General features: G+C 36.7%; 1 protein-coding gene across 2 annotated transcripts in view; it reads right to left on the bottom strand.

Moving 5' to 3' along the window:
- Nucleotides 1-23,201, bottom strand: part of DARS1 (aspartyl-tRNA synthetase 1) — a 66,661-nt gene that overhangs the window by 8,815 nt on the left and 34,645 nt on the right. For both annotated transcript variants that reach the window (XM_022569627.3, XM_022569628.3), the window contains exons 5-10: nucleotides 20,281-20,383; nucleotides 17,389-17,469; nucleotides 16,311-16,370; nucleotides 14,682-14,793; nucleotides 13,676-13,810; nucleotides 11,405-11,552 (exon numbers count right to left, since the gene is read on the bottom strand). In XM_022569627.3, coding sequence (XP_022425335.2) covers nucleotides 11,405-11,552; nucleotides 13,676-13,810; nucleotides 14,682-14,793; nucleotides 16,311-16,370; nucleotides 17,389-17,469; nucleotides 20,281-20,383 — 639 coding nt within the window. The remainder of the gene's footprint in view (nucleotides 1-11,404; nucleotides 11,553-13,675; nucleotides 13,811-14,681; nucleotides 14,794-16,310; nucleotides 16,371-17,388; nucleotides 17,470-20,280; nucleotides 20,384-23,201) is intronic.

Raw genomic sequence — 23,201 nt, 5'->3', positions numbered from 1 at the left:
AGTTTTAATGGAAGTAATAAACTTTAGCCATTGATTTATTCAAATCTTGATATAAGTAGGGTTAAGATGACCCCAATAATTAATTTTTAAATTGCTTTGCTTTGGATACTAACCCCTATTCATGTTAATCAATGGTAATACAAAAATATGAATATCAATATTTTAATACATTATTGACCGGAGATGTATTAATACGTCTTTTGTTACCCATATGTCATTGACCAGAGACGTATCAATACGTTTTTAGAGAGTGATACAATTAACATCACCGTGCGGAGTTGTTAGAGCTTAAAATTGATCAAGGACAGCTTATGATTGTCATTATCATTCACATTTTGCTCCATTAGGTTTTTGTTCCAACCTTGTGTATATTATAAATGCAAGTTTATTACCATAAAATTTTCAAAAATGATGCATCACAAAATTTTGAGTGAAGAATTTTTCAGTGAATTTTATGCAGATACTTTTTCTGACTGTCCGAGCGACATATATACTAGTGTCTCAGAAGACAACAGTTCTTCAGAATGTAGTTCTGATTTAGACGACGTGAATATCAGACAAACAAAAAGACAAAAAACCTTAGTGATTGATCCTAATAAGGAAAGTGAAAATGAAACTCAAGGTGCTAGAGAATGCTCCTTTGCTTCTACAGAAGAGTGGATTGAAGACAACATTTCACGAAAATTATTACATTTTACAGATGTGTTAGATGTAACTATTAATGTAACAACACACAGTGTTAGTGAAATAACAGAATTAATTTTCGGTAACAACTTTTTCAAGCTGGTTTCTTCTCAAACAAACTTGTATCGTACACAGAATGAAAAATCATATAAAAAGTATGATAAGGCTTTAAAATGGACAGATGTAACCAATAGTGACATGATGAAGTTTCTTGGATTAATAATTTTGATGGGACAAATAAAGTCACACTGGAAAGAATATTGGTCGACAGATCCCTTACTTGAAACACCTATCTTTCCAAAGATTATGACAAGAAGAAGGTTCGAACAAATAATGACATTTCTTCACTTTAACAATAACTCAGAAACTCTACTTCCTGCAGACAGAATTTCAAAAGTTAAAACTTTTTTGGATTATTTTCTACCAAAATTTCAATTGATCTATATACCCAAACAAGAGCTATCACTTGAGGAGGCAATGATAAAGTGGATAGGACGACTCAGATTCAAAACCTATAATCACGGAAAACTTACAAAATATGGAACTTTGGTCAGGATGGTTAGCAAAAGTGAAACTGGATATATATGCAACCTTGCGATTTACATGGGTGAAGGAAAGAAACTGCAAGAAACTATTATTGGTCCTACAATCACCTTGGTTCATGGCACCATGTTTACCAAGACAATTATTAAAACAGTGTGTCCACATCTGAAATATTGTTGAAAAATAAAACCAGAGTTTGTGGGATTATAAGAGAGAATCGTGGTCTACCACACCAATTAAAGGAGAAATCTAAAAATCTACAGGGGGAGAAATGACATTCTTACGGACGGGAGAAGTGATTCTTCTTACGGAAAGACAAGAGGCTAGTCCACACAGTGACAACTATTCATGATGCCTACACAGCATCTACAGGAAAGGAAGACAGGAGACCTGGCCATTAGATAACTAAGCCCACCTGAATATTAGAGTATAATAAATATATTAAAGGAGTTGATCAATCCGGTCAGTATCTGGCAAACTTCAATATCCTCTGGAAAACTCAAAAATGGTATAAGAAAGTGGGTTTCTATTTGAGTAATTGTGGTTTACTCAATGCATTTAAAATTAACTGTAGCATTAATGCACAGAATAAAATGACTTACAAGCAATTTTTGTTAGCAGTAGCTGGAGAATGGGTAAGTGACCATTCTGGTGAATGTAATGGTAGTCCTGTACCTGGTCTTTCTGTGGCATTTCTAAAAGAGCCCCCCACAAAGATCCACCTTGTTGACTATCAGGTAAAAGCACATATTCTAGAGGAAATAATACCCACAGGACTAAAAAAAAAATGCCGCCAGAAAGTGTAGAGACTGCTCTTCCAGGGGAAAGTGCAGTGAAACACAGTATATTTGTAATAGATGTTCTGCTCCCCTGCACAGAGTTGACTGCTATACTGCCTATCACACTCTAATGAAATATTAGAATGCTTTAGTAAAACATGTACAAACTTTCAAATAAATACATTAAGTGCAGGGCTTCCCTGGTGGTAGAGTGGTTAAGAATCTGCCTGCCAATGCAGGGGACACGGGTTTGAGCCCTGGTCCGGGAAGATCCCACACACTGTGGAGCAACTAAGCCCGTGTGCCACAACTACTGAGCCTGCAAGCCACAGCTACTGAAGCCCGCACGCCTAGAGCCTATGTTCCGCAACAAGAGAAGCCACTGCAGTGAGAAGCCTGTGCACCACAACGAGGAGTAGCCCCCGCTTGCTGCAACTAGAGGAAGCCCGCGCGCAGCAACAAAGACCCAACTCAGCCAAAAATAAACAATAAATAAATTTATTAAAAAAATACATTAAGTGCAAAAAAAGTTGATATTTACTCAAACGTGGGTGTTTCAATATTCACTTACATAACAAATCGCTGGCCACAGGCGTTCGTTTCTGCAAAAATCCCCGAGTCAATGATGTGTTAAAATACATTTGTATATTCTTCTGTGAGAGATAAGTACTAATGATAAACAGGAGAGGGATAGGACAAAAGCCAGATAACCCAGTTTACAACCGACATAGAAACTTAAAATTCCTAAATGCTATATAGAAGACAGAAAGAAGACTTTTATTTCCAAGTTGCCATGTTAAGTCTACTGAGAAAGCCCAGTGATAATGGTGTCTGAATCTCTAATTTGTAAGTAGAGATTTGATTTTAATCCCAAGGGCCCAATTCATGCTTGGTCTGTTGTTACAAAAACCAAAGTGGAAATTTCATATTCCAATATTAAGTAGCGAAGATGTCAATACCTAAAATAAATGAGTTTCACAAACCTCCTTGAATTATAAATGTAAAAAGAAAATGAGAAAAGCTCTATTCCTTCATTATAGTTTCAAAAGATATTTTGTTTTATAGGGAAACATCTGTCGTTCTGTTGACTATCTGAATGAAAAGTTGCTTAAAATAAACTCTATTGAAATGTTTCAGAGAACAAAGGTTAAAAGAAAAGGCTGGGAGGACTGGCCAAGATCGTAGAGTAGGAAGACCTTGAATTCACCTCCTCCCATGGGCACACCAAAATAACTATTTACAGAGCGACTATTGATGAGAACAACCAGAAGACTAGCAGAAGGGATCTTCTACAACCAAAGATATAAAGAAGGAACCACAAAGAGACGGGTAGGAAGGGCAGAGATGTGGCATAGTCCACAACCATACCCCCAACGTAGGCAACCAACAAATAGGAGGATAATCACAACTGCAGAAATTCCCCCCAAGGAGTGAGAGGTCTGAGTCCTATATCAGGTTCCCCAGGCTGGGGATCCTGCACCAGGAAGACAAGCCGGCTAGAATGTCTGGCTTTGAAGGCCAGTGGGGCTTGCATTTGGGAGAACTGAAGCCCCCACAGGAAACAGAAAATCCACTTAAAGGGTGCATGTAAAATCTCACATGCTCTGAGACCTGGGGCAGAAGTGGTAATCTGAAAGGAGACAGGGTCAGACCCACTTGCTGATCTTGGAGAGCCTCCTAAACAAGCAGAAGGCAACTGGGACTCACCCTGGGGACACAGATGTTAGCAGCAGCCTTTTTTGGGAGCTCATTCTATCGTGAGGACACTGGTGCTGGCAAGCACCATTTTGGAATCCTCCCTCTAGCCTGTTAGCACATGGACCAGGCCCGGCCACCAGCCAGTCAGCACTAGTCCTGGGAAGCCCCAGGCCAAGCAGCCAACCACACAAGGATAAAGCCCCATCTACCAGCAGGCCAGTAGTAGCTGTAGACCCCTTTCCTCCCAAGCCCCCAGCCACCCTAGGATCTGGCCCTGCCCACAAGAGGGCCCAGGATTGGGCCCTGCCAAATAGTGGGCCAGCACCAGTCCTGGGACCTGTGCTGCCCACCAGTAACCAGCAGGCTCTGCACTACGTAGCGCTTGGCAACCAACTGGGCTGGGGGCCAGCCAAGCCTACCAGCATGCCCACAGAAGTCAGCCCTGCCATAACAGAAGGGCCTACACAGCTCATACCGCAGGCACCCCCTAGAGCATATCGCTCTGGTGAACAGAGGTGAGTGTGTTGCTGGGCCCTATACGATGTCTCCTACATAGGGCCACTTCTCCAAGATCAGGAAACATAATCGACCTACCTAATACATAGAAATAAAAACAGAGAATCAGGCAAAATAAGGTGACACTGGAATATTTTCAAAACAAAGGAACAAGATAAAACCCCAGAAGAAGAGCTAAGTGAAGTGGAGATAAGCAATTTACGCAATAAAGAGTTCAAGGTAGGGAATTCCCTGGTGGTGGTCCAATGGTTAGGACTTGGTGCTTTGACTGCGGGGGCCTGGGTTCAATCCCTGGTTGGGGAGCTAAGATCTCATAAGCCATGCAGCGTGACAAAAAAAAAAGAAAAAAAATCAAGGTAATGGTCATAAAGATGCTCAATTCACTTGAGAGAAGAATGTATAAACACAATGAGAAGTTTAACAGAGTTATTAAATATAAAGAAGAGCCAAACAGAGATGAAGAATATAGTAACAAATAAATACACTAGAAGGAATCAACAGTAGATTAGTTGATACAGAGGAACAATTTAGTGAACTGGAAGACAAAGTAGTCTAAACCACTCAAGTTGAACAGAAAAAAAGAAAGAATTAAAAAAAATGAGGACAGTTTAAGTGACCTCTGGGACAACATCAAGCAGACTAACATTCACATTATAGGGGTCCCAGAAGGAGAAAAAAGTGGCAGAGAATGCATTTGAAGACACAATAGCAGAAAACTTCCGTAACCTTGGAAAGGAAACAGATATCCAGGTCCACGAAGTACAGAGAGTCCCAAATAAGATCAACCCAAAGAGGTCCACACCAAGTCACAGTGTAATTAGGCAAAAATTAAAGATAGAGAATATTAAAAGCATCAAGGGAAAAGTAACTAGATACATACAAAGGAACTCCTATAAAACTGTCAGCTGATTTTTCAGCAGAAACTTTGTAGGCCAGAAGGGAATGGAACCATATATTTAAAGTAATTGAAGTTAATAAACGTACAATCAAGAATACTCTATCTGGCAAGGGAGGCTATCATTCAAATTTAAAGGAAAGATAAAGTGTTTTACAGACAAGCAAAAGCTAAGAGTTCAGCACCACGAAACTGGCTTTGTAAGAAATGTTAAAGGGACTTCTCAAATGGGGAAAGAAAGGCCACAACTAGGGAATTCTCTGGCGGTCCAGTGGTTAAGACTCCACACTTCCACTGTGGGGGCCCGGGTTCAATCCCTGGTCAGGGAAGTAAGGTACTGCAAGCTGCGCAGAGCAGCCAAAAACAAACAATCAAAAGGCCACAACTAGAAATAGGAAAATTACAAAGAAAAATTCTCATTGGTAAAGGCAAATATATGGTAAAGGTAGTAGATCAACCACATATAAGGCTAGCAGGAAGGTTAAAAGACAAAAGTAGTAAAATCATCTATATCCACAATAAGTAGTTAAGAAATACACAAAATAAAAAGACATAAAATATGTCAAAAACATTAAATGTGGGGGAGGAGAGTAAAAACACAGGGTTGTTGAAATGCATTTGAACTTGAGAGATCATCAACTTAAAATAATAATGTATGTACATAGGTTGCTATATATAAACCTCATGGTAACCATAAGCCAAAAATCTATAACAGATACACACATACAAAAGAGAAAGGAATTCATATTAACACTAAAGATAGTCATCAAATCACAGGGAAGAAGAAAGCAAAAAGAAGAAAGAACAAAATAGAAATACAAAAACAACCCGAAAGCAAGTCACAAAAAGGCAGTAAGAACATACCTATCAATAATTACTTTGAATGTAAATGGACTAAATGCTCCAATCAAAAGACACAGAGTGGCCGAATGGATAAAAAAACAAGACCCACAAATATGCTGCTTCAAAGAATCACTTCACATCTAAAGATACACTCAGACTGAAAGTGAGGGGATGGAAAAAATTATTCCATGCAAATGGAAATGAGAAGGACATTACATAATGATAAAGGGATCAATCCAACAAGAAGATCTAACAATTATAAATATATATGCATCCAACATAGGAGCACCTAAATACATAAAGCAAGTATTAACAAACATAAGGGAGAAATTGACAATAACACAAAACAGTAGGGGACTTTAACACCCCACTTACATCACTAGACAGATCACCCAGACAGAAAATCAGTAAGGAAACACTGGCTTTAAAATGACACATTAGACCAAATGGACTTGATAACAGATGTATATATATATAGAACATTCCATCCAAAAGTAGCAGAATGCACATTATTTTCAAGTACACATGGAACATTCTCCAGGATAGATCACATGGTAGGCCACAAAACAAGTCTCAGTAAATTTAAGATTAAATTTCTATCAAGCATTTTTTCCAACCACATGCAATGAGACTAGAAATCAACTATAGGAAAAAAACCTGCAAAACCCACTAATGCATAGAGGCTAAACAATATGGTTCCCAACAACCAATGGGTTACAGAAGATATGAAAGAGGAAATAAAAAAATACCTGGAGACAAATGAAAATGAAAACACATCAATCCAAAATCTACAGAATGCAACCAAAGTAGTTCTAAGAGGGAAGTTTATAGCGATACAAGCCTACCTCAGGAAGTAAGAAAAATCTCAAACAAGCTAAACTTACACATGAAGAAATTAGAAACAAGCAAAACCCAAGGTTACTATATGGAAAAAAGTAATAATGATCAGAGTGAAAAATAAATGAATTAGAGACTTAAAAAAGAAAGGAAAGATCAATGAAATTAAGAGATGGTTCTTTGAAAAGATAAAATTGATAAAACTTTAGCCAGACTCATCAAGAAAAAAGAGAACCCAAATCAATATCATCAGAAATGAAATAGAAGTTACAATCGACACCACAGAAATACAAAGGATCGTAAGAGATCACTATGAATAGCTATATGCCAATAAAATGAACAACCTAGAAGAAAGGACAAACTCCTAGAGATCCTATAAAATCTCCTATAAAATCTCCCAAGACTGAATCAGGAAGAAACAGAAAACATGAATGGACCAACTGACTATGATGATATTGAATCAGTAATGAAAATAATAAAAAAAAGTAATAAAAAACTCCCAACAAACAAAAGTCCAACACCAGATGGCTTCACATGTGAATTCTATCAAACATTTAAAGAAGAATTAACACATATATTTCTCAACCTATTCAAAAAAAATTCCAGAGGAAGAAACACTTCCAAACTCATTATATAAGACAAGCATCACACTGACACCAAAACCAGACAAAAAAAGAAAATCATACGCCCATATCCCTGATAAACATAGATGCAAAAATCCTTAAAAACTAGCAAACTGAAGCCAACAATACATGAAAAGGATCATACATCACGATCAAGTGGGATTTATCCCAGGAATGCAAAGATGGTTCAACATCCACAAATCAATCAATGTGATACACCACACCAACAAATTGAGGAATAAAAATCATATTATCATCTCAACAGATACAGAAAACCTTCTGACAAAATTCAATATCCATTTATGATAAAAACTCTCAACAAAGTGTGTACAGAGGGAACATACCTCAACATAAGGCCATAATGACAAGCCCAAAGCTAATATCATATTCAATGGTGAAAAGCTGAAAGTATTTTCTCCAAGATCAGGAACAAGACAAAGGTGCCCACTTTCGCCACTTTAATTCAACACAGAATTGCAAGTCCTAGCCACAGCAATCAGACAAGAAAAAGGTATAAAAGGAATCCAAATTGGAAAGACAGAAGTAAAACTGTCACCGGTTCAGATGACATGATACTATACATAGAAAATCCTAAAGATGCCTCCAGAAAACTATTAGAACTCACCAATGAATTCAGTAAAGTTGCAGGGTACAAAATTAATATACAGAAATCTGTTGTGTTTCTATACAATAATATTTAACTATCAGAAAGAGGAATTAAGAAAACAATCCCATTTACAATTGCATTACAAAGATTAAAATATCTAGGAATAAATCTAACCAAGGAGGTAAAAGAACTGTACTCAGAACACTATAAGACGCTGATGAGAGAAAGTGAAGATGATACAAACAAATGGAAATATATACCATGTTCATGGATTGGAGGAATTAATATTGTTAAAATGACCATACTACTCTAGGCAATCTACAGATTCAATGCAATCCCTAGCAAAATAAAAGTGGCATTTTTTCCACAGAACTAGAACAAATAACTCTAAAAGTTGCATGGAAACAGAAAAGACCTGAACAGCCAAAACAACCTTGAATGAAGAACAAAGCTGGAGGTATCATGCTTCCTGACTCAAACTATACTACAAAGCTACCATCATCAAAACAGTATGGTACTGGTACAAAAACGGACACACAGATCAATGGAAGACAACAGAGAGCTCAGAAATTAACCCACGCTTATATGGTCAATTAATCTACAACAAAGGAGGCAAGCATATACAATGGGGAAAAGACAGCCTCTTCAATAAATTGTGGTGGGAAAACTGGATAGCTACTTGTCAAAGAATTAAACTGGACTTTCTCACACCATATACAAAAATAAACTCAAAATGCATTGAAGACCTAAATGTAAGACCTGAAGCCATAAAAGTCCTAGAAGAAAACATAGGCAGTATGTTCAATGACATTGGCCTTAGCAATATTTTTTTGGATCTGTCTCCTCAGGCAAGGGAAACAAAAGCAAAAATAAACAAATGGGACTACATTAAACTAAAAAGCTTTTGCACAGTGAAGGAAACTATTAACAACATGGAAATGCTGCCCACTGAATGGGAGAAGATATTTGCAAATGATATATCTGACAATGGGTTGATATCCAAAATATACAAATTACTCATACAACTCAACATCAAAAAACCAAAAAACCCAGTTTAAACATGGGCAGAGCATCTGAGTAGACATTTTTCCAAAGAAGACACACAGATGGGCAACAGACACATGGAAAGATGCTCAATGTTGCTAATCATCAGGGAAATACAAATCGAAACCGCAACGAGATATCACCTCACACCTGTCAGAATGACTATTATCAAAAAGACAACAAATAATAAGTTTTGGTGAGAATGTCGAGGAAAGGGAACCCTTGTGTACTGTTGGTAGGAATGTAAATTGATACAGCCATTATAGAGAACAGTATAGAGGTTACTCAAAAAATCAGAAATAGGTATGATCCAGCAGTTCCAATTCTGGATATTTTTCTGAAGAAATAAAAACACCAATTCAAAAATATATATACACCCCTATGTTTACTCCAGCATTATGATTACAATGGCCAAGATATGGAAGCAACCTAAGTGTCCACTGACAGATGAATAAAGAAGATGTAGTGTATATATACACAGTGGGATATTACTTAGCCATAAAAGGAATGAAATCTTGTCATCTGTGACAACATGGATGAATCTAGAGGGTATTATGCTAAACGAAGCAAGTCAGACAAAGACAAATACCATATGATTTCATTTATATGGGGAATCTAAAAAACAAAAGAAATTAAGAAACATAACAAAACAGAAACAGACACCACAGAGAACTAGCAGACCACAGTGGAAGAAGGGGGTTTGGGGGATGACTGGAATAGGTAAGGGGGATTAAGAAGAATAAATTTCCAGTTCCAAAAAAAAAGTCATGGGGATAAAATCTACAGCATGAGGAATATAGTCAATTATATTGTAAAAGCTTTGTATGGTGACAGATAGTAACTAGACATAACATGGTGATCATTTTGTAATGTACAGAAATATGGAATCACTGTTGTGCACTGGAATTAACACAGTGATGTAGGTCAATTACACCTCAATTTTTAAAAATGCATCAGAATGTTAATGATGGTTATCTCTGGGGGGTGGGATTATGGGTGACTGTTAATCTTTACTTTATGCCTTTATTTCTAGCTGTCTGCAATAAATATGTATTGCTAGTATTAATAAAATCAGAAAGAAAACAATAAGTGTCATTAGGGGAAAAAAAAGGCTGTCTACAATTAACTATTCATCAAAGGTACAATGCAATGAATAGAATGCCTGGAAAATACTGGTGCTATGCTACAGTATTTTTATAAGATCAATGATTAATTTCTATGTTCTTGAAATTACTCATTAGACTTGCAATGGCGTAAAAAAGTTTCAAAATATTTTTGAACTCTTTAAGTATTAATGAAGCATATCCAAATACATCAACTAATAGTTAAATCAATGGTCTTCAAACAGAAAATTCAAATACAGTCCTTTGTCAGCTATCAAAGTGCTAGATAAATCTGTTATATCCAACTTAATACTGGCAGTACTGTCACAAGTATGGCAAAAAGAAAAAAAAAAAGACTCTCTTGATCCCAGTTAACTTGCTTTCCATCTTCTTTTCTTATTTTTTCTATTGTAAACATTATCACAAGTAAACAACTTTCAATGTCCTTTTGAGCGAGAAACTATCTGCCAGTTTAGAGGGTGTACCTGAAGTGAACATTTTACACAATTCCATTTTCTGAACACCCAGAACATGCCTAATAATTTTCTATAAATGTGTCAATTCACCAGGCCCAAATAAGCTGAAAGTCCCTTCAGTATACTAGTTTCTAATCTCTACTGAGCACTCACTGTAAATATTAATTGATCTAAGAATTAACATTCCTGACACAGGCTTTATTTACACAGATTCAGTAAAGATCAGAAACTGAAAGACTAAAGGGACTCCTGACCTCTGAGTTAAGTAGTAATATTATCGTCACTTAAAACAGCAGAGGAAACTGAGGCGCAGAGTTAACTTGCACAACGCCCATACAGATAATAGCAGAGTTGGGATTTGATCCTACAACCTGGATCTAGCTGAATCCAAGCTCTGAACCCCACACTACCTCCCAAATAATAAACTGCTATAAAAGTAACATATGCTCTATTTCTGAGAAATTCAGGATGTCAATATAGAGGAAAAAACAAATATAGTTAGGCAATTCACGATCTGGTAAACTTCTCCACGAAGATTAGGTTAACTAGCTGTAGTCCCAATTGGCTAGGATTCAGAAGTTACTATTTCGAGTGTGGATTTTTCCACTAATTAACTGATCAACCAACTGGCAAGTCTTTTTTTTCCTGTTCCCAATAAAAACTTAGTTTACATATTTCAGAATTGCTTTATTTTGAAGAACTTAAACTAATTTGAAAATTATACCCATCTAAGGTTATAAAATATATATTTTTTACCTTTCTTGAAGTCCTTTGAATATTTGTACTAAAGTGTCAGCAATTTCTTCCACAACTTCATGGTAATGGTAATTAAAAGCCATTTCAATATCCAAACCAACAAATTCAGTTAGATGTCTGTGGGTATTAGAGTCTTCAGCTCTGAATACTGTAACATTCATAAAAGAAATGCATAGTACATGTTGTTTAAAATTTTGGAGAAATTGGGATTCAAATATCAAATCCTATTTACTAGTACTCCAATGGCACTATTTTCATTATCATTATAGGGTTGGAAAAATCTTTGATAAGACATCTGTTTCAGCATTCTCATGGACGGCAAGATCATTACAAATTCCTACAGTCACGTAAAAGCTGTAACAAATGTAAATTAATAAATGAGGCTAGTGAAAATCCCAAGGGAATGCAAGATCCTGAAGTGCCTTCTCAATAATTAAAATAGATTCAATATAGTGAGTTCTCAATGTTATTAAAACTGGACTCAAGCTAAATGAAATCTGTGCAAATGAAGTAACATTATACACACTCTAGCCATTACCTCAGTCCAGTTCTTATTATCCTCACTGCACTTTCCTCCTTTCCAGTCTTCCTGCCTCTAGCTCTGCTCCATTTTTCATACCACTGCAAGACTGATATTCCTATAACACATCCTTCCTCAGTAACTTAACAAATGGTTCCCAAATGATTACTGTAATAAGACATAAAATGACAAAATGTCTAAAACCTTTATGCTTTCATAATTTAGTCCTACCCTGTATTTCCCATTTCTTAATATTAACTAGTCTCATTTTTATTTTCTCCCATGCACTTTACTCATCCTGCTTCCTCTGACTAGAATGTCATCTCCATTGTCTGTATCTCCCACTCTGTCCTTAGAACCTACCTCAGTATGAATTCTCTTTTATGGTGACTCTAGCAAATTCCATCTTCTCCCTTTTTTTACACTATCTACACTATATAATTAACGCCAATCTGCTGATTGTACAGCACAATCTGATTTTTTGCTGTGAAAATCACTTGATTACTCCCTGTGAGTGCTCTACGTATGCATGTCTCATTCTGTCTTGGAAGCAGGGACAATGTTTATTCCCTTGTCACTCAAAGCATGGTCTGTCTGCAAATCAGCAGCATCAGCAGTACCTGGAAGCTTGTGAGAAATGCAGAATCTCAAGCCTCACCACAGACCTAATGGTCAGAATCTGCATTTTAACAAGGTCCCCAGGTGATTCATGTGCACATTAACATTTGAGAAGGGCTGGTTGATTCTTCTCTTATGTACATGGAACCTAGAGCAAGGCTGTATATGCAGCAGGTGTTCAACATATAATTGTTTATTGAATTCAGAAAATTAAGAAACTTAATGATCTCAGTTTCTCTATTAGCAGGTATTTAATTTTTATTAAGCTATCAAAAAACTTACATATATAAAGTAATTTGGTAAGTTTTAAAGAATGAGGTAAAGCTAGTTTTTGCTTATAACTAGCTTCATAAAAGAGTTTGCCGGACGTCCCTGGTGGCGCAGTGGTTAAGAATCTGCCTGCCAATACAGGGGACACGGGTTCAAGCTCTAGTCTGGGAAAGTCCCACATGCCGCGGAGCAACTAAGCCCATGTGCCACAACTACTGAGCCTGCGCTCTAGAGCCCGCGAGCCACAACTACTGAAGCCCACGCACCTACAGCCTGTGCTCTACAACAAAAGAAGCCACCGCAATGAGAAGCCCACGCACTTCAATGAAGAGTAGCCCCCCTTTGCCGCAACTAGAGAAAGCCCGCACGTAGCAACAAAGACCCAATGCAGCCAATAAATTAATAAATAAATTAATTAATTAAAAAAAAGAATCTGCCACATGATTATGTGTCCATGTTTGACTTGTAACAACTATATCTTAAAAAACATGTTAATATAATCTATTAAATATCAGACATTTGTAGTAATTTCTAATGGACTTTAGCATATTATCAATACTAAGAACAGTATAAACAGTAATAGTAAAACAGAACAGCTTTGCAATAAAATTGGTAGTGAAATAAACTGGCACATTTGTAAACTTACAACAGCAGTAAAGGAGCTATCAAGGACAACAAAATATATTATTTAGAATGTCTACCTAAGTACCTTGTCATTTTTACCTCAAAGTCTAGTGTTTATGTAGTCAGCATATAAAAGGATTTAAGCTTTCAAAATGTTTTTATGTAAAATGTGTTTCTAAAACCATTACTATGGTACAATTAATGAATTTTGAGAAAACCGTAACTGCCAAAAACCTTACCTGGTCCAATACAGAAAACCTTCTCAAAATCAGCACAAATACACATTTGCTTGTACAGCTGTGGAGACTGAGCCAGGTATGCATTATTTTTAAAATATGACACAGTAAATACATTGGCTCCTCCTTCACTGGCAGCTGAAATGCAAACACGTTATAATTAACTGTAAGCTTATCAACGCAAACTTCCAGTAAAAAGTTTATACTTCTGATTCAAGTACTTCACTAAAACAAAACAAAACAAAAAAAACTGGAAAATCAAGAATTGCAGAGAAACCATAATCTATATATGTCTTATACCTGATTCTAAACAGTTTATATTTAGGACAGACTTACTTCTTTGGCTATATCTCCATTTTACTTCTTTGGATATATATGCTCTCTTTCTGCATCAATTTCAAATCTATTAAAGCTACTCTGGAGTTGTAAAAAAAATTTTTTAAAGGAAAAAAGATATGATATTCTTAGTAATTTTCTAATTCTCAATAATGCAATGTTCAATTTTTAATTTATAATTAAATTATAACATACTTTTTCTTGTTATTTAAGTAACTCTAAAAAGGTTAAATGGTTAAGAATGATTAATATAAGTTTCTCATGTAAGAATGAGAATTAATGAGATTTTCCCATCTGTAGTATGTAGTAATTTTACAATGTAGCTTATACAAAAAACAACTGCAATACCAATTAGAAAGAAACCTACATAAGGAAAGTAGTTTCTGGTGTGCCTTACATTAATAAAGATACTGCTTCATGTGTTATTGCTTCATTTTATAATCATTATCACATAATGACTCCTGAAATAAGGGGATTTAGTATTACTGGTGTTAGTGATGTGTGATTGCTGCTATATAGCATAGTCTTCAAAATAGTCTCATGGCAATAAACCTCAAGGGACACTTGGGAGTCTCAAATTAAAAAAACAAAACCAAAACCAAAACTTAATATGAATCAACTTGGGTGAAAGCAATTTATTTTAAAAAACTAAGAGAAATATCTTAAAGCATACCTGAGATGATTTTAGGAGTTTGGATCTCCACAAAACCCTTGTTAATTAAAGTTTCTCGGAAAAGATGGCAGATGCCAGACTGGAAACGGAAGACTGCCTGACTAGTTGATGTCTATAAGACAATTAAAAAAACTAATTAAATCAATTTGACACATTAACTGAGATGGAGTATTTTCTAATCAGGTCACCTGCCTGGAAAGTTCAGAGAGAAAACAATTCACTATATGAAAGAAAAGTTAGGTTACATGACAATCAATATAAGGATATATCTTGGAATTTTTCATATTATAGAAGGAGAATGCAAATTTTGCCCTTTATTTCCAACCTCTCCAACTCTTGACTTTGCTAAACTGAGAGTCTTTTAAAAAAACTGGTTTGGAGTTAAATTAGGTAGTAGTTTAGACATAATCTAAGGTGTGTAAAAGATTTCAAGCTACTTATGTATAGAATGCTTCCCAAAATGTAAAGTCAAAGTAGGGGTTAAAAAGGTGAATGCTTACAAGGGCCAGACAAATAACAAATGGAATGAATGAATGGTACTTCCTGGGTGGTGCAGGGCACGGTAGAGAACAGAATGCTCAATATAGAGTACTAGCTAATTTTGCTACATGGGCCCAGTATTGATGGGTTCACCTCCAACTTTTTGAGAAAAACCATCTAGATTTAATGCGAAAACCCTCCGTTTTTCAATGATGGCAATGAATTTAAATTAAAAAAAAAAATGTGGGTCAAAGAAAAATACTCTTCAGGCCAAATTCTAGAGGCACAACCAATAACTTGTGTGAGCAAATAGCAAATACAGTAGGATGTCTAAGTACTGTGGCCAAAATTACGAAAAACCTGAGGTTTCTAGGCAGTACCAAAAGGACTTGATTATTGCTAGCCTTTTCTATATACTATAAATTAAAATGGAAAAGGTAAAAGCAGACAAAAAGCAAATAATCAGGTGAAACATGAGCGTACAATAAGCGCAGAAAGGTTGGAAAGAACTCTTAATGTGACAAAGCATTTAAGTTTTAGGTAGATTATTTAAGTAAAAGAGATGATATGGTCAAACATTAAGAAAGAGAGATGACATTGGTTTTACTACAATGATGAAACCACTGAACTCTTTCACTTGTTACCAAACCAGAAAGGGAAACAGAAGACCTATGAGATTACTATATAAACCACCAGGGCCAAATACTTCTTTGTTATTATTATTAACTCTGTGCTCCGATCAAATTCAAAGAGTTGAGGCATTAACTACTAATCTCCACCTGGTTGTTCTAAAGTGTACACATAACTTCTTTCACAATTTTGTAGTGATATTAATGGTTATGTTTTCACTTGCTGACTACCTTGTTTGAAACAGGTACTACCTGGAAGCAAGACCATTTATTAGCTTCATGTTCCTTTGTCATTTTAACATGAAGCAAGTCAGTATCTTGTGAACTATTACTCAACTGTCCTTGTTGCCTACAATTCTTTTTAGGGGAAGGGTCAGTCAGAAAGGTAAATTACTTCTTGTATTATCATATTACATACAGGCAAATGCCGATTTTTTCTATAAACCTGAGTCAGGTATGGTATCCTTGCCCACCTTGATGTCAGCACAATCATGTCACTAAATAAACAAATGAGGCATACCCTAAGATCAATGACTCTGTTGTCTAATCTTGTATCTTGGTTAACAGTAGCTCTTCCATCCTAAAAAAAAGATGAAAAAACAGATTTTACTAAGTTTTTTAAGGACACAAACAACACTTGCAGAAGCCATGTTAATTTTTAAGTAAGAATAGGTGTGTTCACGTGTGTTCATGTTATACCCCCAAATCAAAGATCCTAGATACAAGAAGTGGAGCCAGAGAGAAGTTATTGTTAAAAGGAAGAGCTGGAAAGAAGAGAAATGAGAATGAATTGAGGTTAATGCTTTTTTTCCACCTCCTGCCCCCAAACCCCTTGACTCATTATTGGGATATCAGAATAATTAACAACCAGCACCTTCATTGATCCCTGGATTTTACCTGCTAGTTGAAGAGTGAAGGAACAGATAAAAGCTGACATAGAACAGTGGTTCTCAAAGTATGTTCAGGGCACCAGTGAAGGTACCTGATACACTTTCAGAAGGGAGTCTGTTAAGTCAAACTTATTTTTCATAATAATACCTTTTCACTCTCATTTTTTCCTGACTATACTGAGAAATTTTCCAAAGGCTTCATGATGTGTGCTATCACAACAGAATGAATGTAGAGGCAGATATGAAAATCTAATTGTTGTGTATTGAGCCAGATATTACCAACAATGTAGACATGTGACACAATGTCAGCCTTGACACTAAATTATTTTTTGTTTTTGAAAATACTTTTCATAAAATGTTACTGCTGTTTTTATTATTTATATAGGAATACACAGACACATAATCTAATTATATTATTTTTAATAATGTCATAAATATTAAAAATTTTGTTTTAACTTCTAATACTGTAAATATTGATAGGTATACCTACAAAAACAGAAGACTGTGGGGTCAATTATTTTTAAGAATGTAAAGGAATCCTGAAACCAAAAAGTTTGAGAATTGTTAATGTAAGAGTACGTTTAAATAAAAATGAAGCTCAAATCAATTCATAGGTACCCTTCCTACAAAAGTAGCACATCAAGTTTTCAATGTTTTGCAAACTAAACATACAGAGGAAACACATTATTTCAAAAGTGTAGTTTTCACCTCTTCTCCTTCCACCTCAGGACGAACGGCATCGTCCAGCTGCAGGGGCAGGCGGGGTTCAGCTGAACTGATCACATAAATCTGAAAGTGAGAGATTACCAAAAATATCAAGAAACACACAAAACCTGTTATCTTTTGTTTCAAAAAAATCTACAGTTGACTTAACATGAGAAACAATGTTTGCATACATCTTTAACTGAAACTACTTGCTAAAATCAAAGATGGTACATGTTTTTTTCACCTATAAAATGGGGATAATAATATTTCTTGTGTACATCCCTGGGTTGCTGGAATAGTCAGATGAGATAACATAGGTACAAATACTTTGTAAACTCTAAGGTGCACACCAATGTCTTAAATAAGTAATAACTGGAGTCGAGGGGTCTGGCTTAAGGCCTCTCTTTGTCACATAAAAGCTGTTGTTAGGCAAATCACTTTACCTAGCGCTTCAACAGTCGTCTGTAAAATAAGGTCTGCGGTAAGAATCAAATGGAATAATGAATAAGAAAACACTTTGCTCGTTTGAAAGAGCCATTAACAAATAAGTTATTATAATTGTTAAAAGCATCTGGCCATTTCTACCACTAGGACCAAAGTCAGCTCAATTCTGCTGTACCTCTCTTTCCCTTCCTCATTCGTTTTCTAAATATCCCTCAATGCTTTCTTTCATCAAGTATGTTATAGCTCATTTCCTGCTGCTCTCCTGGCTGGGAGCTGCTGTAGAAAGTGTTCCTTTATGGTGTTAAAATCCCTAACTCACACTAACTGCACATTTTAGTGCTAAAAAGCAGTTAGGGGGCTTCCCTGGTGGCGCAGTGGTTGAGAGTCCGCCTGCCAATGCAGGGGACACGGGTTCGTGCCCCGGTCTGGGAAGATCCCACATGCCGTGAAGCGGCTGGGCCCGTGAGCCATGGCCGCTGAGCCTGTGAGTCCGGAGCCTGTGCTCCGCAACGGGAGAGGCCACAACAGTGAGAGGCCCGTGTACCGCAAAAAAAAAAAAAAAAAAAAAAAAGCAGTTAGGTCATAAAGAATGAGCTTGGGTTTTTTTAGCCTCTCTTAAAAAAACATGTTACCCTATTAGTTATTCCCAACTATGCCTGGAAAACCTGCTAAAGCACAAGAGGGAAAGAGACCTTATTTAGTTAATTCCAGAAAGGAAATTATATTCTTCCAGTTGGTAAATCACATTTAGCATTCAGCTCAGACACTTGAAGAAAAGGTATCAGAAGGATACTCTAGTCCTCTTCATAGCATTAAAATAGAATTATTTGTCACCACCCCCTATACCTAAGTTGTCATGCTTCCCTTTGATGAGTTAACAGAAACTTGATCTCCAATGCAAAGTTGGAGAACTGGACAGCTACCTCTTTCATTTTTCTAACTACTAGAAATTTATCATCTCCTTCATTAGGTCGTGAGCGCTTTCATCCCAGAACTTCACATAGTGCTTGGCACAAAGTAGTTGCAGACTTCATGGTAGGGTTAGTTTGAAATAAGACTTACACAAAGAGAACAAAGTAATTTGGCAACTTAGGTCGGTAAAAAATACAAGATTTTCTAAGTCTTGAAGAGTTCCAAGACAGTCAATTTCAATTAAATACAACCTTACTCCCAAATTACTGTGTATGGATGAATCTGTCTTTCTGCATCTCTCTGTTCTATCCCCTATATGTGTGCTCGCTCACACGCGTGCCTACACACACACACACACACACACACACAGGGGTAAGGGTGGGAAAGGACTACTCTGTAAGAGAAAGTCAATGATGAATATTATAGATATAAACTAGACCTGGATCTGAGACTGCAGGTTCAAAATTGCAGGATTATTTCAATAGTATTAAATACATGTGAGTTCACTTATAAGATTTTAAAGGTCAATGATGGTGAGCATTTTTAGTTTTTATGTCTAAGGAAATGATGTGGGATAAATCTTGTATGAAAAAGTTATTGCTGGGATGTAAGTCCAATATAGTATTGTCTCTTGACTTCTTTATACTGTAAAATATTAGAAATACAATGATTATAAAGAAATATAATGATTAAGAGTATAACTAATCAACCTTCAGAAGTACATCATTAAAAGAAAGTTCACAGCAAAATAGGTTCATAATAGTGAATAAAGCTTTTTAGATGTGTTTTATACTTTTCCGTATGTGACTATGGTAGATGTACCATGTCAGCAAGCCTGGGCAAGCCTGCTGGATGAGGAGAGGCCATGGGGAGATGTCCCAGAAATATCAGTGACCCCAGGCAATGTCATGTGGTGCAGATGAGCCATCCCAGATAGGCTGACCCTCATTCCCAAATTGCACAGAATCATGAGCAAATAAATGTTTTTGTTGTTTTAAGTCGCTAAGTATTGAGGTGGTTTGTTATATAACAAAAGCTAACTGAGTCAGTAATCAATTTATAAATCTCAATATTTTACATCAACTCTAATTATTAAGAATATATAGGGATTTCCCTGGTGGTACAGTGATTAAGAATCCTCCTGCCAATGTAGGGGACACAGGTTCGAGCCCTCGTCCCGGAAGATCCCACATGCCGCGGAGCAACTAAGCCCGTGTGCCACAACTACTGAGCCTGCGCTCTAGAGCCCGCAAACCACAACTACTGAGCCCACATGCCACAACTACTGAAGCCTGCACGCCTAGACTAGAGCCCGTGCTCCACAGCAAGAGAAGCCCCCGCAATGAGAAGCCCGTGTACCACAACGAAGAATAGCCCCCGCTCACCACAACTAGAGAAAGCCTGCACACAGCAACGAAGACCCAATGCAGCCAAAAATTAATTAATTAAAAAAAAAAGAACATATAGACTTGATGTGACTAGTGATAAGAACTAGTTCATCTATTTCTGTATACAATTTTATATTTTGAAAAAAATTACCTTTTGAACATGTAACTCTACATCTTGCTGCGTACAGCTTCCAATTTTCTGATTCACTTTTCTCACAACACCTTCCACATCTATGATGCTCTCTTTGTTAATGCTGTCGAAAGAAAAAAATGTCCAACTTTAATCATCTCATCAGAGGTGTCAGAATTCACTTGGTGTTGCAACTGTGAAGCTGAATATATTAAACTCTTCTTTAACATAGTAAGCCACTTGAGATAAAGCCAGTCTCTTTAACCTATTTACATTAAGCTACTATGTAGCACACCTTGTGAGATTTCTTGAGGAGATGATTTTCCAGATTCCATAATTTAGTTACCATGTATAAAATACTCTAGACATCAGAGGTAACAGGACCAGCACTGAACTGTGAAAAAGTCTTTCAATTATTTTTTTATTTTATTTTTATTTTAATATTTATTTATTTTATTTGGCTGCACCGGGTCTTAGTTGCAGCAGCAGGACCTTCGTTGCCATGTGTGGGATCTTAGTTGTGGCATGTAGACTCTTAGTTGCATCATGCATGCGGGATCTAGTTCCCTGACCGGGGAATGAGCCCAGGCCCCCTGCATTGGGAGCTTGGAGTCTTAACTGCTGGACCACCAGGGAAGTCCTCAATTATTTATTAAAGAACATTTCCCTGTCTATAGTTGAAATTTACTAAGATCAGCATTTCCTATAAGGAGAAACACTGGCTTCAGTAAATGCAATTACTGGTATGTAATGGAATTAAATAATAGAATGTCAACTGAAAAGATTTCAAGGTAATAAGAGGACATTAGGGTGCTGCGATTAAATCCTCATTGCCTATAGTTTCTGAGTACACACTGTCATTGGATTTGTGACAGATAGCCTATTGGACTGTGTAATTCTAGTTAAGAATATCTATATGAAGCTTAATATATACTAAGAATAAAATAAATGCATCTCCTGACCAGTTTAATTCTATAACAAACTTGAATTTTGAACACCAGACACTCAAATTCTGAGATAATTCATTATTTGTGTCATAGTACATTTGTGGAAAAGGATAAGATTTAACTTTCAGATCTTGGAGAGTGATGTCGGTATGATGGCAGCTCAATTGGCCAAAGGCAATTCCCCATGTAAAACTATTAATTAAAACTCGCAGGGGCTTCCCTGGTGGCACAGTGGTTAAGAATCCGCCTGCCAATGCAGGGGACACAGGTTGGAGCCCTGGTCCGGGAAGTCCCACATGCCACGGAGCAACAAAGCCTGTGTGCCACAAATACTGAGCCTGCGTGCCACGACTAATGAAGCTCATGCGCCTAGAGCCTGGGCTCTGCAACAAGAGAAGCCACCGCAATGAGAAGCCCGCACACCGCAACGAGGACCCAACGCAGCCATAAATAAACAAACAAACAAATAAACAAATTTATTAAAAAAAAAAACCTCTCAGGTGGTAACTGGAGCTGTAGAAGTGAGGTGAAAAGAGAAGGAAGGAAGAAAAATGCCAAAGTGACAACTGGGAGAGAGTTGATTTCCTGCGGCAGCTGGCATAACAGAAAGGGCAAAAATGGATTAGGAAAATCTGTGCTGGACTCCCTGTTTACCTGCTGTCATAAGCCCCAGTTAACTTTTGTGTTATGGTCTCATGGCTCAAGTCCCTACTTAAAATCCTGCAAGATGGACGACCAGAATCTAAACAAAGCAAAGCAACAACAAGATATAACTTTCCTAAGAAAAAGTCTATTCATTCTGATAAGGAACTGGGTCCTCAGTAGTTGTGGTGCGATTTGACAAGATTCCAGAAATCTAACAATACTTATTTTACACAGGAGAACACTACAATCCATTTCAAGAAACATTTGGGTTGGAAAAGAATCATAATGAAGATAATAGGTGAAAAATGGTGAACTAAGAAAAATTTTCGCTTTGCTACACTGCCTGGAGTTCGATAATGTCTGTTACCAACTACCTTAAAAAAAAAATCAACAGTACACATACCTCTTGCACTCTCATAAATCTTTTGCACTAAACCTATCACCTAATATCTAGCTAAAAATCTTGTGTACTGAAGAAACTCAAAATTTATTATGGTAAAAGAGGTGGTTGGTGAACTAAAATAAGACTCCTCTGAGACATGAGGGGATCAAGAGGCTTCAGTTTATTGATAAAACTGGGAATCTTTCTTCAGTATGACTGCCACCTACCATTGCTTCATCTGTTTGCATGGGTAAGCTTGATACCTGAGTATATAATTCAGATCTTGTGAGAATTCTGCTGCTTATCTCACATGTTTGTATGAGGAAGGTTTTCTCTTCCTTACTGATCAGTGTATTGCTTCATGGAGTAATCTGACCTGCCCCTACTAGAGCCCCACCCTGAGACAGTCCAGCTATGTCCCTGACTCACTTGGTTCTCTTATCTCACCCCCTTGGACTCCCTAGTAAGAGGCCTTCCATTATAAGGAAGTTTTCTTCAAGCCAACTTCACGTTAAACACATCTACTCTTAAGGATTGAGCACTAAGCGAGTGTCCTTCCAAAAAGAAGCTGGAATGTGGTCAAATACACTGCCCAAGGCTAGCTAACAGTCCAATCAAAGAAAACAAAATTTTCTTTTCTTCCTCTCTCAGAAGTAACCAGATGATGCCTTTTATCCAGAATCTGAAACTTGAAACTAAGACTACCTTTAGTTCATTAATTCAATATTATGTGCTAAAATACTTCAACAGCTAGACTAGAAAACTACCACTAGTTTAAACATTGTTTCCAGTACTAAACAACTGACAAAAGAACTTCTGAAAACCTGACATATTTCTAAGCTAGGGCCAAAGCTAAACTTCTGCTATCACAAATTGCTCTACTGCATAAATCAGAAAGAAGGTAGGCTTTAACTAGATATAGAAGATTCCTATAATTAATTTTTTTGCCCTTCCAATCTCAGTATTTT

This window comes from Delphinapterus leucas, chromosome 8, assembly GCF_059928025.1.
Source record: "Delphinapterus leucas isolate spDelLeu-1000000601 "Yukka" chromosome 8, BTC_Dleu_Yukka2, whole genome shotgun sequence".
NCBI classification, from domain to species: domain Eukaryota; kingdom Metazoa; phylum Chordata; class Mammalia; order Artiodactyla; family Monodontidae; genus Delphinapterus; species Delphinapterus leucas.
Note: the sequence above shows the minus strand (reverse complement) of the source record. Positions and strands in the feature narration are given on the sequence as shown.